The 16,695-nt window shown below is 42.3% G+C and overlaps 1 protein-coding gene across 5 annotated transcripts in view; it reads left to right on the top strand.

The window, feature by feature from the left end:
* The window catches only part of DGKG (diacylglycerol kinase gamma), a 210,180-nt gene that overhangs the window by 176,231 nt on the left and 17,254 nt on the right, over positions 1–16,695 (top strand). For 3 of the 5 annotated variants that reach the window (XR_004476058.2, XM_033403218.2, XM_004278462.4), the window contains 2 exons: positions 7,846–7,966; positions 10,227–10,287. Coding sequence is in view for 4 of the 5 variants with exons in the window: in XM_033403218.2 (XP_033259109.1) it covers positions 7,846–7,966; positions 10,227–10,287 (182 nt within the window). In the remaining variant the exon portion in view is untranslated. Of the gene's footprint in view, positions 1–993; positions 5,679–7,845; positions 7,967–10,226; positions 10,288–16,695 lie in introns of those variants that run through there. The other 2 variants (XM_049710225.1, XM_033403219.2) reach the window with 2 other exon arrangements.

The raw sequence follows: 16,695 nt of genomic DNA, 5'->3' as shown, positions 1-16,695 counted from the left end.
AGAAGAAGCCAACCCTGAAAGGTGCAAGATGTACCTTGACCTTGGCCTTGCAGCCTCCAGAACTGTGAAGGAATAGATTTGTGTTGGTTAAGCCACCCAGCCTGTGGGATTTGTTATGGCAGCCCTAGCGAACTGACAGACTCAGAGAAAACAAATGCCCTGCCCTGTATGGACACAGCCATTGAGCTGTTAGCCCCAAACTCAAGAACTTGCGCAGAGTTTCTGAGCTTTTTCCTTTATCCCTGTGAGGCCATATTTGTCTGTCAGAGGCCACGTATGAAGTAGTGACAAATTTTTGCATTTCGAATTAATCAGACACATACCCCTGTCAGTCAAAGCTTCAGAGCAGCATTAGCTGACTGGTGTTACCTGCTGAACTGGTAGGATTCTAGCCCAAAGTAAGCACAGACACCTAACACCTCAGTCCACCTGTGCTGCTGTAACCCAGGTAAAGGGGCAGAGCCCACAGGGTTTATTACGTCACACAGCTGCTCTAGGGTATGCGGCGGCCTTCCTCACGGCTGGGATGGGATGGCTCAGATGCCTTCTGGTGCCGTCACATAGGGTTTCAGCACCTCCGCTGAGGGTTGCTTGATTCCGGGGGTAGCCCATTGCAGCCCTCATACCTGAACCCTGGAGTGCAGATGGAAGGGGAAGCAGGGTGGGAGTGAGATTGAGGGTAGCAAAGCACGCAGCTAGGCTAAGGATCTCCCACGCTTCTCCAGGGCACCGCAAGTGAGGAGCCCAAATCATGACACCCACATCATATCCCTTACATCTTAAAGGACTGAATGTTCATTAATGTGAACCAGCAGCCAAGATGAGTATGAACATAAAAATTATGCATTAAAGAAGAGAGGTGAAAACCAGACTGGGTCATCATTATCTGTTATATGCAGATTAAATGAGTTAATTCATGGAAAACCTGTTACCCAGTTTAATCTAGGCAAGTTGTTATCATTATTATTAATCATTATATTTTTCCTCTTTCAGGCTAAACCTGTCAAGGTCTTTGACACTAAAGTATGTATCTTATTCAATTTACTCAACAAACATTTATTGGGAGCCTTCTATATGCCAAGGGCTGGACTAGTTGCTAAGGATTCAAAGATAAACAAAACAAGAACACATCCCTGCCTTCAACTCTCAGTGGGGTTGGGAGAGTGATGCGTCCAGAAACAGTTGTCGTTGGGTGAGATCCACTGAGCAGAGGAGAAGGAAAAAGCACACTGCCTGGAGTGTCCCGGGAGGGTAAACAGGAGTTCCCCAGGCAGAGGGATACCTGTGCTGGGAACAGGGCCAGATAGCGAATGACCTTGGATGCCTCACTAAGAACTGAGATGTTGTCCTCGGGCTTCCAGAGGGTTTAAACAGGGAAGATGTGCCCCTTAAATAGGAGCGCCCTGCCAGCCTTTACCTATTGGCGCTGAGCTCCACCCCCTCCTCCAGACTGTGGGAAGGTCTAAAGAAATAAAAGCAAAATGGGGCTGAGATCAAAGAAGTGGGAAAAGGAACAGAGTCAGGGAAGAGTTTAAAGGAAGAAAAACAGCTGGGGCAGGATGCCCACTTCATCTAAAGCTCACCTGGATTTACGGCCTTTGTGTGAAACCACGAGGAACACTGAAGATTGTTAAAGATGTTTTAACCTGAATATTATGGGCTGGACTCTTGTACACAGCTCTAAGAAGGTAGACAGACAGACAGACTGTTGGGAGTTGCCAGGGTGAATGTGGCAGAAAAGGAAAGCAAACCTAATATGTTTTTGGAGCCCACTCTGTGCCAGACACTTTCACATACACCTCTGCCATTTAATCGCATAACCACACTTTGAGGTCAGTATTATTATTCCTAACGTCTCCTTTTCAAGTGAAGAAGCTCTGGATCAAAGCAGTCAGGAAGTAACTTGTTTATATTCTTCTTCACTCCAACTCCTGCATATGTTTTGGGCAGTTTTATTGCCTAAGGCTCAAGTTCTCCAACTTGATTCTGAGTGTGCCTCAGAATCTTCCAGAGGGCTTGTTAGAACACAGACTGCCAGGCCCAACCACCTGTGTTTCTGATTCAGTCGATCTGGGTGAGGCCTGAGGATTTCCGTTTCTAACAAGTTTCCAGGTGATGCTGATACCACGCTCTGAGAACCACTGGCCTATGGGGATGATCTACCCAATAACCTAGCCCAGCGGTTCCCAAACTGTCTGCATTTTGGAATCACCTGGGGAATCTTTAAATCAGCTAGGCGAATACTGATTGATGCCTAGCTCCCAGGCCTATGCATTCTTTTTTCTTTTTTCTTTAATTGAAGTGTTGTTGGTTTACAGCGTTTCAGGTGTACAGCAAAATGATTCTGTTATACATAATATATACATATATATATTCTTTATCAGATTCTTTTCCATTATAGATTATTACAAGATATTGAATACAGTTCCCTGTGCTATACCGTAGGAGGCCCACACATTCTGATTTAACTGGTATGGGGGCAACCTGGGTATTATTATTTGTACCCCCCCCCACCCCAGGTAATTCTAACATGCAGCAAAGTTGAGGAACCGCTGACCTAGCCGCACTTCTCCTTGACTCTGATCCCTATCACCACCCTCTCCTTCAGCTGCCCACCACTGGGGCCGCAGGTAGAACTTGTCATCCTAGCGCCACTCACAGCACATCCTCCCAAACCTTTCTCCCACCGTCTCAGAACACCTGCTCCTGGAACTCATCAAGTCTCTCACTTGGCTTCTCCCTTTTCACCTAGTCCGTCAACTCCTTCCCTGTTCAACCTAGATCCTGTGGTACAGTAATTACTGTAACCATCTCTTGCCCACAGCAACACATCAACCAGCCTGTTCTTTCTTTGACCATATATGTCTACCTGGGAAAGTTTGAGGAGGAATATCTAAATCAAACTGCAGGCATGGAAGTCCAGGGAGGCTTCTTGAAGTTGACAGTGCTTGAGCTGGGTTTTGATGAGCAAGTAAAAGTGGAAGAGAGCATTTCAAGCAGGGGTACGGCATGGGTAGAGGCATGAAAGAGAAACAGTAGGGTTTATTGGGGAGCTAAGTTGTTGTATATGTCTGGAGCAGGAACTTAGCCCTACGATGTCAGGAGATAACGGTACAGAGGCAGCCTCTTGTCAGATGGGGGCGGGTCTTGGGCATCATCAAGCCAGGGAACTTACATCTTTCCAAGTATGAACAGCAGTTGATAGGTTTTTAAAATGACTTTTAAATTATAACAGTGATATACACTTATAGAACATGCAAAACACTTAGAAAAACATAAAGTAGAAAATAATAATCACTTTTAATCTAATTACCCAGAACTCACAACTCTTTAAGATTTTAGGGGAATTTGTTCTTTTCTTCCATGCATGTTCTTATATAGTTGAGAACATGCTATGCAAGTAAGTTTGTATCCTGCCTTCGCACTTGAAGTTATAACATATACATATTTAATGTTTTTGAAATCTGTAAACATTTTAATAGCAGTGTAAAATTCTATAGTTTGATACCATATAATTTAACTATTCTCATATAGGTAGAAATGGGGGAGGGGGAAGTTTCACTGTAATAAATGACGCCACAATATTCATATTTGTATGAACTTAGATTTTTTCAGTGGTTTCTTGTGATCAATATCAAGAAATAAATGAATCAACCGTGTGAAAGTTTTAGACATTTATTACCAAACTTCTAAAAACTTTTCTGCCAGTTTACAGTCTGATCATAGGTATGAAAGCGTGCACATTTCATCTTCCCTTCCCAGTGCCTGGTGTCATGGTTGGTGCCACTGAAGGGTTTTTGCTGTGGAGGTGACATGAGCAGATGTGCATTTATAAAATCCCATACTGGAGGCTGAATCAAGTGTACCAGATTGGAACTGCTATCGCTGTCCTTGCTGTTCCGCCTCTGCTTCCACATTCTCCTGTTCCCATGTTCCCATTCTTCCTCTTTTTTCTTTCTTGGAGGAAGTGTTTGCTGCACACAGAGCACTGCCCAAGACTTTGTTGCCAGGAGCAGTGCTGAAAGACCTAGCTCTCTGGTTGCAACAAGTTGGTGCCCAGCCCAGAGACCCTCTTTTTATAGTTCTATGAAAAAAAAAATCTGTAGATAGTAATTCTCATTAGGGAGAGATACTTTTTATATTTTCCAATGACATTGCCAAGTGAGTTTATTGATAAATTAATTTCCTTGTGTATCCAGTGACTATCCAGTCCTACACACAATCACCCCTGTCCCTGGAATGTCCTTCCTCTTTCTCCTTCTTAACCCAGCAAATTACCTTGGCATTCATCCTTCAAGACCTTCCTTAAATGTCTGTGACACTTCCTTCCATACCTTGCCCAGTCATAATCAGTTACTCAGGCCTCCTTGTTCCTATAGTTCACTGACAACATCTTCTACACCTAACGCTTTTCCTCCCTCTTGGCCAAGAGTCCTTCAAGAGTTGAATATTTTGCATTCCCACTTCTTAACACACTGCCTGGCACTTGGTTGCCATCAGTAACTGTTGAATGATTGAGTGAATGGATTAATGAGTTCCTGTTTTGCTAAGATACATGGACATTCCATCTTAAACAGAAACAAATTGAAGAATGTAGAGACAATATGGAGATGATATGAATTGCCAAACCACACTCTGAGTCATTGGTACCTAAGGTAAAGCAGACACGTGGTATATCAGGTGTCCTGATGCTGGATTCTAAGTTCTGAACGTTAAATGTTCTGTGTGCCTGCACATCAACCTGTGCTCTGTTCTGTTTCATTTTAACTCCAGATTTAGTTTCTGCATAAGGATCTGTGTGCTAGAGGAAGTACAGGGAATTGAGTGATGCCAGAATTTCCCAAAATGTGTTCCAAAGAAAACTGCCAGGGTTACCTATAAAACTGTTTTCTAGGTATCACACAAAAGAAGAGTCTCATGGTCCAATAAGTTTGGGAAACAAAGTTGAATATATTTCTTTACTGCAGAACTTCCTGGTAGGCATTTTAGGAAGTTGAAAGATCAGTTAGGCAATGGTAGAGAAACAGAACAGCCAGCAAGTCTTCCTTCAGTGGTAAGCAGGAGCCATCCTAGCCTCTTCACACCGGGGAAGATTCAGAGTACAAATTCAAAGGCCGAACGGTGAGACATAGAAGATCCTGGCCCCTCCCCTTGCACTTCTGCACTTATCGCCCAAGTCCCACATTTGTGTAAACCCCTGCCTCTACCCACCCCCCATACTGATGAGATCAGCCTGCATTATGTCTCTTCTAGAGCCAGGAAGCAAGGTAATGTGTGGGAAGTAATAGCTGCAAGGTAATGTGTGGGAAGTGATAACAACTTTTCGCTGTTAAAGCCATTCAACAGGAAAATTTGTTAAAAGACCAAGACATTGTAAAAGCTGAAACACTTGAGTCTATTAAGGCCCCTGCTTCTTAGAACATTTTGTTACCAGGGAATGTTTCAAGGAGGGAAAACACTGAACTATCACAGCACTGTCAGATACCAAAGACTGGTACAGAGAGCAACATTTTACAAGACATCTGTCTCTCTGCCAACAGAGAAACTTCTAAAAAGTTCGACCTCTCTTTTCTCCTACTTTCTCCTACCCCAGTATGACTCCCCCACTCTCCTCACCCCTAAACACACCCTACACGTCTTTCCTCCCTCCCTTTTGCTCCCTCCCTCCTCCCCTCCCTCCTCCCTCCCTTTCCCTCCCCTCCCTCCTCCCTCCCTTTCCCTCCCCTCCCTCCTCCCTCCCTTTCCCTCCCCTCCCTCCTCCCTCCCTTTCCCTCCCTCCCTCCTCCTTCCCTTTCCCTCCCCTCCCTCCTCCCTCCCTTTCCCTCCCCTCCCTCCTCCCTCCCTTTCCCTCCCCTCCCTCCTCCCTCCCTTTCCCTCCCCTCCCTCCTCCCTCCCTTTCCCTCCCTCCCTCCTCCTTCCCTTTCCCTCCCCTCCCTCCTCCCTCCCTTTCCCTCCCCTCCCTCCTCCCTCCTCCCTCCTCCTCATTTTTCTCCTCCTCCTCCTCCTCCTTCTTCTTCTCTCTCTCATTCACAACCCATACTGATTTCACAGACACTGTAAAATGACACATTAAGCTAAAACTATCCAATGGTTATTCAACACACTTTAGTAAGAAGGGAACTAATTAAGTGACTAGAGGTTTAGACATTTGTTGTTTACTGGATCTAAGCTCCTTAAGAGAGCCTGGAGCGTTCTCCTAAACAAACTTTGCCTATTCATGGCTTCTTGTTCCAAATCCAAATGAGATGGAGGGTTTAAGGAGACAGTAATCTTTTCACAGTTATGAAAACAGGAGTACCAGAGATAGGAGAATGGGAGTGTCGATGGGTGTGGAGGGGAAAACCATGGGTGTAGAGAGACTAATGCAGTGTTTGTATCTGCTGGCAGCTGATGTCCATTAGTGATCGTTAGGTTAGACTTCGGCGACGTTTACACATTTGTGGTCAGCCCAGTAGTTTAACTGTCTTCATTAGAAGTATATCCGTCAAGAGGGAGGAGATGTGGGAATCTATGTTTATGTACAGCTGATTCACTTTGTTATACAGCAGAAACTAACACACCATTGTAAAGCAATTCTACTCCAATAAAGGTGTTAAAAAAAAAAGAAGTATATCTGTCAAGAGACTGTTTTTTAAACAACAGTCTAACAAAAAAGTAAAGACACAATGCTTGGTGTCAGTTTATTTATCTCTTGTAAAAATAAAATACAGTGTGTGTATGTGAAAAAAAAGTAAAGACAAACCCAAATATCTCCTTGCCAATCTTAATAAACACTATCGTACTTTATCAGGAGGCACCTTAGAAGACCGAAGCCATCTGTCAAATAAGCAGAGACATTAACAATTTTCTAGAACAATTTTCTAGTTCATGAATATTAATAGGATGTTAGTGATTAGCCACAACCTGTGAGAGAATTTCCCCTGCCTTAGTAGGCAAAGAAGGAATGGAAGCTTTTAAAGAAGCTGCCTTTTTATTTGCTTCTGTTTTAAATAAATTTGCTTCTGTGTTGTCAAAATGAGTCTTTGGGCCCACCATCAAACCTTAACGCTGCCGTTGCTTTCCCCAGAAATTGGACAGGCACAATCCAAGCCCCAGGAACTTTGAAAAAAAGGACCTCTTCTAGGTGCTGAATCAGAAGCGACTGCCACTGTGGGGAGCCATCGATCCTGTGCGACTCTGAGCCTGAGACTCGTATTTTCTATCCCTCTTTTTGTACTGTGGACCCAGTATAATCTGGTGTAGGTGAAATATTCTTTTCCTTGGCTCAGATGAGGCACCTGGTGTCCTGAAAGAGGTCACTGACTTCCCCAAGGATGTCCAAGGAGGTTGGCTCACCACTGGCTTACCGCAGGCCAAATTTGAAGTTAATTAAGCATCAGTCATCGTCAGTAGGGCCAAAATGTTATTCAGACATTCAGGGAAGAGAAACCTGATCCAGCTCTGGATAATGACCTTCATCAGCATTCCTTCCTATCCTAATCCCAAGCCAATGTGTCTTTAGCTGCACTGGGGGATTGTATTTCAGAAATAGCTGGTTCATCCTTTATGTTACGCTCCATTTGAAGAGGCTTCTGGATATGTCAGCCTATTCATTGGATGCACGTTAACCTTCTGAATCAAAACCTTTTTTTTTTACTAGAACTGGGTTTCTGTTTATGAAAAGTACATTTGTTGACTTCTGGGGAAATTCCCTATTTAGAATGAGGATGAAAATGCTGTTTGGTAGGAGATGAAGGGATATTGAGAGTTCTGGGTTGGCCATCTAGGGACCAGACCTTCTGGCCCAAACCAGACTGGGAAACAGAGAGATGTGTGTGCACTGCTTTTGCTTGTCTCACTCTACAGACCTCAGTGACCAGCTTCTTGAAGTGGTGGGGCTAGAGGGAGCCATGGAAATGGGGCAGATCTACACTGGCCTGAAGAGTGCAGGCAGGAGGCTGGCCCAGTGCTCCTCTGTCTCCATCAGGTATGCTCCTCATCACCCAGCAGCCCCCCAGTCTCCCCACCTCCCTGAATATTCTTACAGATAACAACTAGGAAGCCATCTTTAGATTTCAGTGCAGAGAGAGTGGGGTGGGGCAGAAGCTTGATAACATTGATGAAGAATGTCTTTGGAGACTACTTCCCCAACCGGGTATAACGCAAACATCCAGGACATCAACTAAAGGGTCCCACCACAACCAGTTTGCTGTTCTCTTAGAATGAATTGGTGAGATTCTCTAAATAGGATTGTCATACTATGAGGTCCAGAGAACCAGAGATCCAACTCCTTGCCTTCTTTATCTTTACAAATTGAACTGTTCAATGCATGCCAGAGGGCACACTTTGACAAAAACCAGGCTCTGTGCTCCACTCTGCTCTTTCTTGGATAATGGTCTTAGAAATACTTTTATTAGAGTTAGCAATCCCATATACCTTTGTAGAGTTAAACCATCAACCTCAGCAAACCCGTCATAACTGACTAAGAGGATGACAGTTCTCTAGAGTGTGGATCACACAGGTCAGCCGCTGCAGGTTCCTGAATAGATGGGGTCTGATGGAGGGGATCTTCTGATTTGGGCTGCTTCTGTTTAATAAATGCAACTCGTCACAGATTTTCGTCCACCTGATTATGTCAGGAGTCCTCATTCCCTTCCATTTCCCATTTAATTTCTATAGATCAAATCTATTCGTGTGTCTTGGGGATCTCCTGGAGGGGACCACCACATGCAGGTTTCCCAAAGTTATTTAAACACAGAACCCTTTTATCCCTTAACCTCTTGGGTGAAGGTCCTCAGAGCACATTCAGAGAAACGCTGTTCTTGGTGCCCCCCTGCATCCTTCAGAAAGGTCCTCAGAGCTGGTTCCCTGATCTAGCCCACTAACCCCCTTTCTTCATTCCCTCTCTGTGTCTCCTCTGTCTTTTCAATTATTCCCCAAATCTTTGCTTCTCTTCTTCGTTGGGCTGTTGTGCTGGGGCCCCTGTTTTCCAGGTTAACCTCTGTAGTTCCTTCTCTGTCCTTCCCCCATGACTCTAACACTGAGTAGGTCCAGTCCATTAGCACATCTAAGCCATAACATATGTAGACCAGAGAATTTGGTCTCTGAAGAATTTTTAAAAAACATGTATAAGAGATAGGATATTTCTGTTTCCAGATAGAAATAGAGGGGGTGAGTCAGAAGCCCTAGCCTCCTGGGCATTCCCCAGATACTCTCCTCACTCCCCAAAACCAAAATGCCACTCTCTCTCTCCTCTTATTTGTTTTATTATTAGGTTTATTGGTTCTTATTATTAAATATCCTCAGAGTCAGTCGGAGAATCATCTACATCAAAACACAGCCTGAAAAAAAAAAAAAAAGAAACGCAGCCTGCCTCCCTCATTTTATAATTTCAGAAGCAGAGCAGATGCCAAACCCAGGTGAGGGCTTTCTGGCCAGTGGGTGGCAACTGTTCCCTGCTCGCCCAGACCAGAGGCCTCCGAAAGGACCTGCCTTTTCTCCTTCATCTCTCTCCTTTAATAATCCATATGCCAAAGAAGCCTTGACCCAAGCAAGAAAGCAACACTTTCTCCTCTCTCCTCCGCCTACCCATGGGGATCCCATTCCCAATGACCCCCTTTCCCAGCTAAGCCAGGTCCACGGTCCATGCAACCGCAGCGTCTGTTGTTGTTCAGGAGATAAAAGAGGGGATGCTTTAGGACTGGGGGCAAGGCAAGACACACTCAGACCTGAGCTGTACCTCGTTTAAGTGGGAGACGTTACCTCACTGACACGATGCAACTACTCACTCAACATTGAAACCAGGCCTTTCCCCATTTCATAACCTTTCCCATTTCATAGTGGCGTTTTGGCACCATGGACAGGCCCTCTGGCTGATCGTTTGACTAAGGGTCCACTCAGCTGTGGTGCTGCCATACTTGTTGGCTGCTGTTTCCCAGACTCCTCTGGACTTCACTGCTCACCCAGGGCCATGTTTCTCAAAGTAGAGTCTGGGGGTCAAAGCAACAGAATCATCCATGGTGCTTATTAAAACACAGACCTCTGGGCCTGGCCCACACCTGTCAAGTCGGGACCCCTGACGTGGGCTCAGAAATCTGTTTTCAGCAAGCCCCACCCCCCCAGGAGAGTCTTCAGAACCACTCCTAGGTGGGCAGGTCAGGTCTTCCCACTTCTATTTCCCTGGTGGGGGCAACCCTCATCCTCAGACTCCAAGAAGCTCACTGTGCTCTCTGTTCTCGGGGCTCCAGGACGAACAAGCTGCTGCCAATGCAAGTGGACGGAGAGCCCTGGATGCAGCCACCTTGCACGGTAAGTTCTGCCAATCTTTGAGATGAGGGTGAGAAGCTTTATTTTGGGCCCCTTTGGGGCACTGACTTAATATGAAACTCTGAATCTCTGAGTTACAGGAGCTTTGGGAGATCATCTAGTGCAGCTTCTCTTCCACTTTATTCATCCATCCATTCATTTACCTGCCAAGCTTTTATTGAATATGTGCTATGTGTCAGACACTGGGAGACACCAGTTCCAAAACCAAAGGAGACATAGACCTGTCTTCAAAGAGCTTATGGTTCTAGATGGTGAATTCTGAGGCTTCATCTACAGTGTCCTTGAGAGCCTCAGCTTGAATCACTCAGTGGCAAGGAACTTACCACCCCAAAAGGAAGACTGTTCCACTGATGAACAAGCCTAATCACTAGAAGGTGCTTCTTTATATGGCAGCCAAATGTGCACACTTACGCCAAACTTCCAGCTAGTTGCTGTGACCACCGGGGCTCCTGGGGGAGAATTCCCACAGTGCATAGACACGCTGCACCCCAGGTGCACCCGCAGCCCCGAGGACCCACCTGAAAACTCCCCTGAAAGGGTAACCACACGGGTTATCTATTTTGTTTATGGCATTTCTGTGACCCATATTTCCCAGCACCTAGCACTGTGCCTGGTTTGTTTGTAATAGTTGCACAATAATATTAATATTTGTTTAGCAATGGATAAAGGATTGAACAAACAAAAATCAAGGGAACAACCCCAGTCCCTGATTTACCATACCTTTGTTAGCAGTTTGTTCTCAGAAACCCAGCTAGAAACTCCATGGCAAAGAGAAACCACTGTCCTGGTGTTCAGGGCCCAGGGTGTTCACTGGGATACTACATTAGTAACATCCTCAATGCTATCGTGAGGGTGCAAATCTCAAGACAGAAGTTGTGTTTCTGAGCTTCCTCACTCTAGTGGAGTATTCAGATACCTCGATAACCTGCTATTTGGAGCCCTTCAGAACATCAAGTTGTCTTCTAGAAAAAAGGTTTTCATAAGACAGTTACTAGGTCTGAATTGTAGGTTTATTTCTATAATTCTTTGTTCCATATAACTTCTACAAATTGTAAAACTAGTCCCTAGAGACAGAGACTTTAGAAATGTCATCTTTTATAAAGGTTATAAAAAGTAGGAGTTTTTCTGCAAAATCTTACCTCAATCTTTTGGTTTCTATGAAGTCTAAGAAAAGGATGAGAACATACTACAGCAAAACCTAATATCTTACCACCTTGTTAGAGTTGGGAAGGATGGAGGGAATTTGTACTACTTATAATTTTGATGGAGCTGAATTAAGAAACATCTATCCAATGGGCTTCCCTGGTGGCGCAGTGGTTGAGAGTCCGCCTGCCAATGCAGGGGACACGGGTTCGTGCCCCGGTCCGGGAAGATCCCACATGCCACGGAGCGGCTAGGCCCGTGAGCCATGGCTGCTGAGCCTGCGTGTCCGGAGCCTGTGCTCCGCAACGGGAGAGGCCACAACAGTGAGAGGCCCGCGTACCGCAAAAAAAAAAGAAACATCTATCCAAGCTCCTCCTGTCTCCTAAAAGAAAGAAACAAAAAGCTGGAAGAAAGCAAACCTCGGCCACCTAGCTCAGTAGTATCTGGAAACTGGACTGCTTTCCTCCAGATCCAAGCACTGATTTTAAAATAGCCAGATACTCCTCCTATCCCCACTCTCTCTCCATGCCACCTTTTAGAGATTACAACTCACGATGAAAAAAAAAACTGTGACCCAATGATTTTTATGGTGTTCAGTCTGTGGAAGGTATGTTAGTCAGCTCAGGCTGCCCTAACAAAATACCACAGACTGAGTGGCTTAAACAACATAGTCTTTCATAGTTCTGGAGGCTGGAAGTCCAAGATGAAGGTGTCGGCAGGGTTGCTTTCTGGTGAGGCCTTTCTTCCTGACTTGCAGACAATGGCCTTCTCACCTTGTCTTCACATGGCCTTTTCACTGTGTGCATTCACTCCTGATGTCTCTTCCTATTATATGGACACTGGTCCTATTGGATTCAGGCCCCCACCCTTATGACTCCATTTAACCTTAATTACCTCCTTAAAGGCCATATTTCCAAATGCCCTCACATTGGAGGTTAGGGCTTCAACCTATGAATTTTGGGGTGTGGAGGTGGGAACACAATTTGGTCTGCAGCAGAAGGTAACAGAAAATCATTCTTAAACTTGAAAGAGTTAAAACAAAAGCACCCTTTTTGAATCATTTTCCTGAAGGCACATACTATGAAGTGATTCCGAATTGAAGGCTTAATGATGGGACAGCACAGCAACAAAAGAACTTTTGGTAAAAATTAAAATCAGTTAAATTAGAATAAAGTAAAAAAAAAAAAACTGTTAAATATGGTTATGCAACTGAATGCAAATGGCAAAAATCATTCTTTGAAAGAGAAGATATGTAATGTAAACATTCATAACTGGGATCCCAAACCTAAAGTTATGTTCACCAAGGCTGAAAGCACGTGGGAGACATTGTTGAAAGAATAGTAAAAATGTTAAATTTTTCATTGTCTCTCTTCACTTTAATAATTACAGGATGTAAATCTGAAGAAAATTTTAATAACTAGATAATTACTAGTGACACTAAAAACAGGGTGCACACCTTTCAAATCTGGGAGGATTTAAAGTTAATGAACCCTGTCAGTGTAGCACAAGACAGAAAGTGAATAACAAGCAAACATTTAAAATTTTTTTGATTAAGATAAAAGAGGTTAAGACTAAATATATCAATAATGACAAAAAAATATAAATGTGCTAAAGTCCCCTATTAAAAGTATAAGACTCTCATATTGGGTTAAAAAATAAAATCCAATGATATACTTCTTATAAAGAGATACATCTAAAACAGAAAGACATATATATATCTTTTTATCTTATCCTTAACAAGCATAGAGAAATTAAAAGTAAGAAGTGATAGTTTGGGGCAAACTAACCTTCCAACATGCCAAAAGCATAAAGTGGAATAAAGAATGTCACTTTTTATTTAATATAAAGTACTCTCAATTTTGAGATATAATGGTCATAAAATTTTAGTTGTTTAATAACAGAATCAAAATATATACTGTGAAACTCAGTATAGATGTATATTCTGAGAAAAATACATATATAAAAAATTGACAGGGCTTCCCTGGTGGCACAGTGGTTGAGAGTCTGCCTGCCGATGCAGGGGACACGGGTTCATGCCCTAGTCCGGGAGGATCCCACATGCCGTGGAGCAGCTGGGCCCGTGAGCCATGGCCGCTAGGCCTGCGCGTCCGGAGCCTGTGCTCCGCAGCAGGAGAGGCCACAGCAGTGAGAGGCCCACATACTGCAAAAAAAAAAAAAAAAAAAAAAAAAAAATTGACAGAAAGACAGGTATTGAGAAGCTTTAAAATATTTGTTTCTGGGCTTCCCTGGTGGCGCAGTGGTTGAGAGTCTGCCTGACAGTGCAGGGGACATGGGTTCGTGCCCCGGTCCGGGAAGATCCCACATGCCGTGGAGCCGCGGAGCAGCTAGGCCCGTGAGCGATGGGCACTGAGCCTGCGCATCCGGAGCCTGTGCTTCGCAACGGGAGAGGCCACAACGGGAGAGGCCACAACAGTACCGCAAAAAAAAAAAAAAAAAAAAGTTTGTCTTTGAGGTCAAGCTGTAAAAAAAGTAAATGACATAAAACTTGGATTTTAAAAAAACAAGCTCATAGGTATGGAGAACAGATTGGTGGTTGTCAGAGGTGGGGGTAGGGGGAGCAGGGTGGGTGAGACGGGTGAAGGGGGTAAAAAGGTACAAACTTCCGGTTATAAAATAAGTTAAATCCTGGGATGTGATATACAGCAGAGTGACTATAGTTAATAACACTGTATTGTATATTTGAAAGCTGCTAAGTGAGTAACTCTTAAAAGTTCCCATCACAAGAAAACATTTTGTAACTATGGTGACAGATGTTAACTAGACTTACTGTGGTGATCATTTCACAATATATACAAATATCAAATCATTAAGTCGTACACCTGAAACTAAAATAATGTCATATGTCAATTATACCTCAATTTAAAAATTAAACTTGGATGAAATAACTGTGCCTTAAATAATTAAATATCTCATTTCTTCAAGGATTCATAGGATATTTACTAAAATAGATCATAAACTAGTTCACAAAGAAAACATATGTATAAAATCCAGAAGCAGAAATTATAACGGTTGTTTTATGTGACCACAAAGCAATAAAACTAGAAATTAATAATAGAAGATTAAATGAATAAATAAAATCCAATCACTCAGAGATTTTTAAATTCTCCTAAAGAATAATAGATTTAAGAGGTGATCAAAGCTAACATTATTGACTATTTAAAAAATAATAAAAATGAGAAGGCTCGCATTCAAATCTTACAGAATATAGCCTAAACTGTATTTGGAAGTAAATTCAGAGTCTCATATACTTCCATTATTTGAAAAGGAAAAAAAATGTAATGAATAATCCCCAAATTAAAAGAATAATAAAACAAACTTAGGAGAAGCAGAAGGAAGAAAATAAAGATAAAATTAGAAATTAAACAATTAAAAAAAAGGAAAATCTAGAACTAGTTCTTTAAACATGTCAAATGTTTGAAAACCTAATTTTAAAAAGAGAAAAAGAAAAACAGAGATTAGAGATATTAAAATATTTAATACATATGTAATATAAATATGGTAATGGTTTTATTTAATAAGACATTATATGACATATATATAGTTTTATCTTGATTCTAATAAACTTGAACATCTTATAAAAATCCTAGGTAACCTTAATGAAATGAAAAATATTTTCAAAGAATTACATCCACAATGATCTTAAAACAGATGATCTTACTGGTGAGTTCTTCCATATTATTAGGGAATAAATATTTATGTAAACTGTTCCATAGAACAAAGATTGAAAGCTACCCAATCCATTTGATAAAATTAAGACAGATACAAAAACCTAACAAAAACTATGCTTAAAATTGGAAAACTACAGACCAATCTCAAATATGAACATGATACAAAAATTATAGGTAGGGCTTCCCTGGTGGCGCAGTGGTTGAGGGTCCGCCTGCCGATGCAGGGGACACGGGTTCGTGCCCTGGTCTGGGAAGATCCCACATGCCGCGGAGCGGCCGCGGAGCCTGCGCGTCCGGAGCCTGTGCTCCGCAACGGGAGAGGCCACAGCAGTGAGAGGCCCGTGTACAGCAAAAAAAAAAAAAAAAAAAATTAAAGTATTGGCAGATACAATTGAACAATATATTAAAAGAATCATTCACTCAAGAAGAATATATCAAAGGAATGCAAGGATGTCTTCTTATATAAGTTTGGATAGAAAAATCACATGATAATATGAATAGATGACCCCAAAATACTCAATTACATTCAACATTTCTGATTTTTAAAGATGAAAACTCAGACCAGAAAGGCACTTCCTTAAAAGAAAAAAAAAGAAAAAAAACCTCCTTTTTCTTTTGGCCGTGCTACACAGCATGCAGGATCTTAGTTCCCTGAGGATTGAACCCGTGCCCCTTGCAGTGGAAGCATGGAGTCCTAACCACCAGACCACGAGGGAGGTCCCGAAAAATATCTATCTTAAACCAATGAGTAATATTTTACGTAACACGCTAGCAGAATTCTCATTAAAATCATGGATAAGACGTGTGCTAATGTAATTTGGAAGTTCTAACCAATGCAAAACACATGAAGCAGAAAAGAAATATAACTATTTGGAAAAGAATCAAAACTGTCATTATTTGCAGATAATATAATTATGTATATAGAAAGCTAATAAAATCAACTGAAAACCTCATAGGTTAAATTATTTCAATGAAGCTGTACAGAAAGATAGACAAAAGTTAATAGCTTTTGTACATACCAGCAATAACCAATCAGAGGAATATAACAGAAAAAAGTTTAAGTATTATAATGGCAACAGACAAAAACAAAATACCAAACTGAATTGTGAAAAATAGATGAAGAAAACTTCAAGACTTAAGTAATATTTTTTAAAAGATTTGAATTTAGAAACATCCTATGTTTCTAAATAGGGACCCCCCCCAGACAAAATTCTAATGCAGTTTTTTAAACTTGACAAGACAATGCAATAGCTAAGGCATTTTATAAAAGAGCTGTGAAGAAGGACTTCCCACAAGATATTAAAATAGTTATAAAGCCACAGCAATTGACGCAATAGTGGATAGATAAATCAATAGTACAGAAGAGAGCCCTAAGAAACCCTAGTATACATAAAAACTAATGAAGGAGAGAAGAAAGATCATAAACGAATTTGAAAGTAATGGACTGTTTAACATATGGTATCCAAGACATTGCGTGTTTGGGAAAGTGCCATCATATAGCTGGCCATCCACATCCATGGGCTTCGCATCCTTGGGTTCAACCAACCTTGAATAGAAA

This window comes from Orcinus orca, chromosome 5, assembly GCF_937001465.1.
Source record: "Orcinus orca chromosome 5, mOrcOrc1.1, whole genome shotgun sequence".
NCBI classification, from domain to species: Eukaryota; Metazoa; Chordata; class Mammalia; order Artiodactyla; family Delphinidae; genus Orcinus; species Orcinus orca.
The sequence above is the reverse complement of the archived record's forward strand: the minus strand, read 5'-3'. Positions and strand labels throughout refer to the sequence as shown.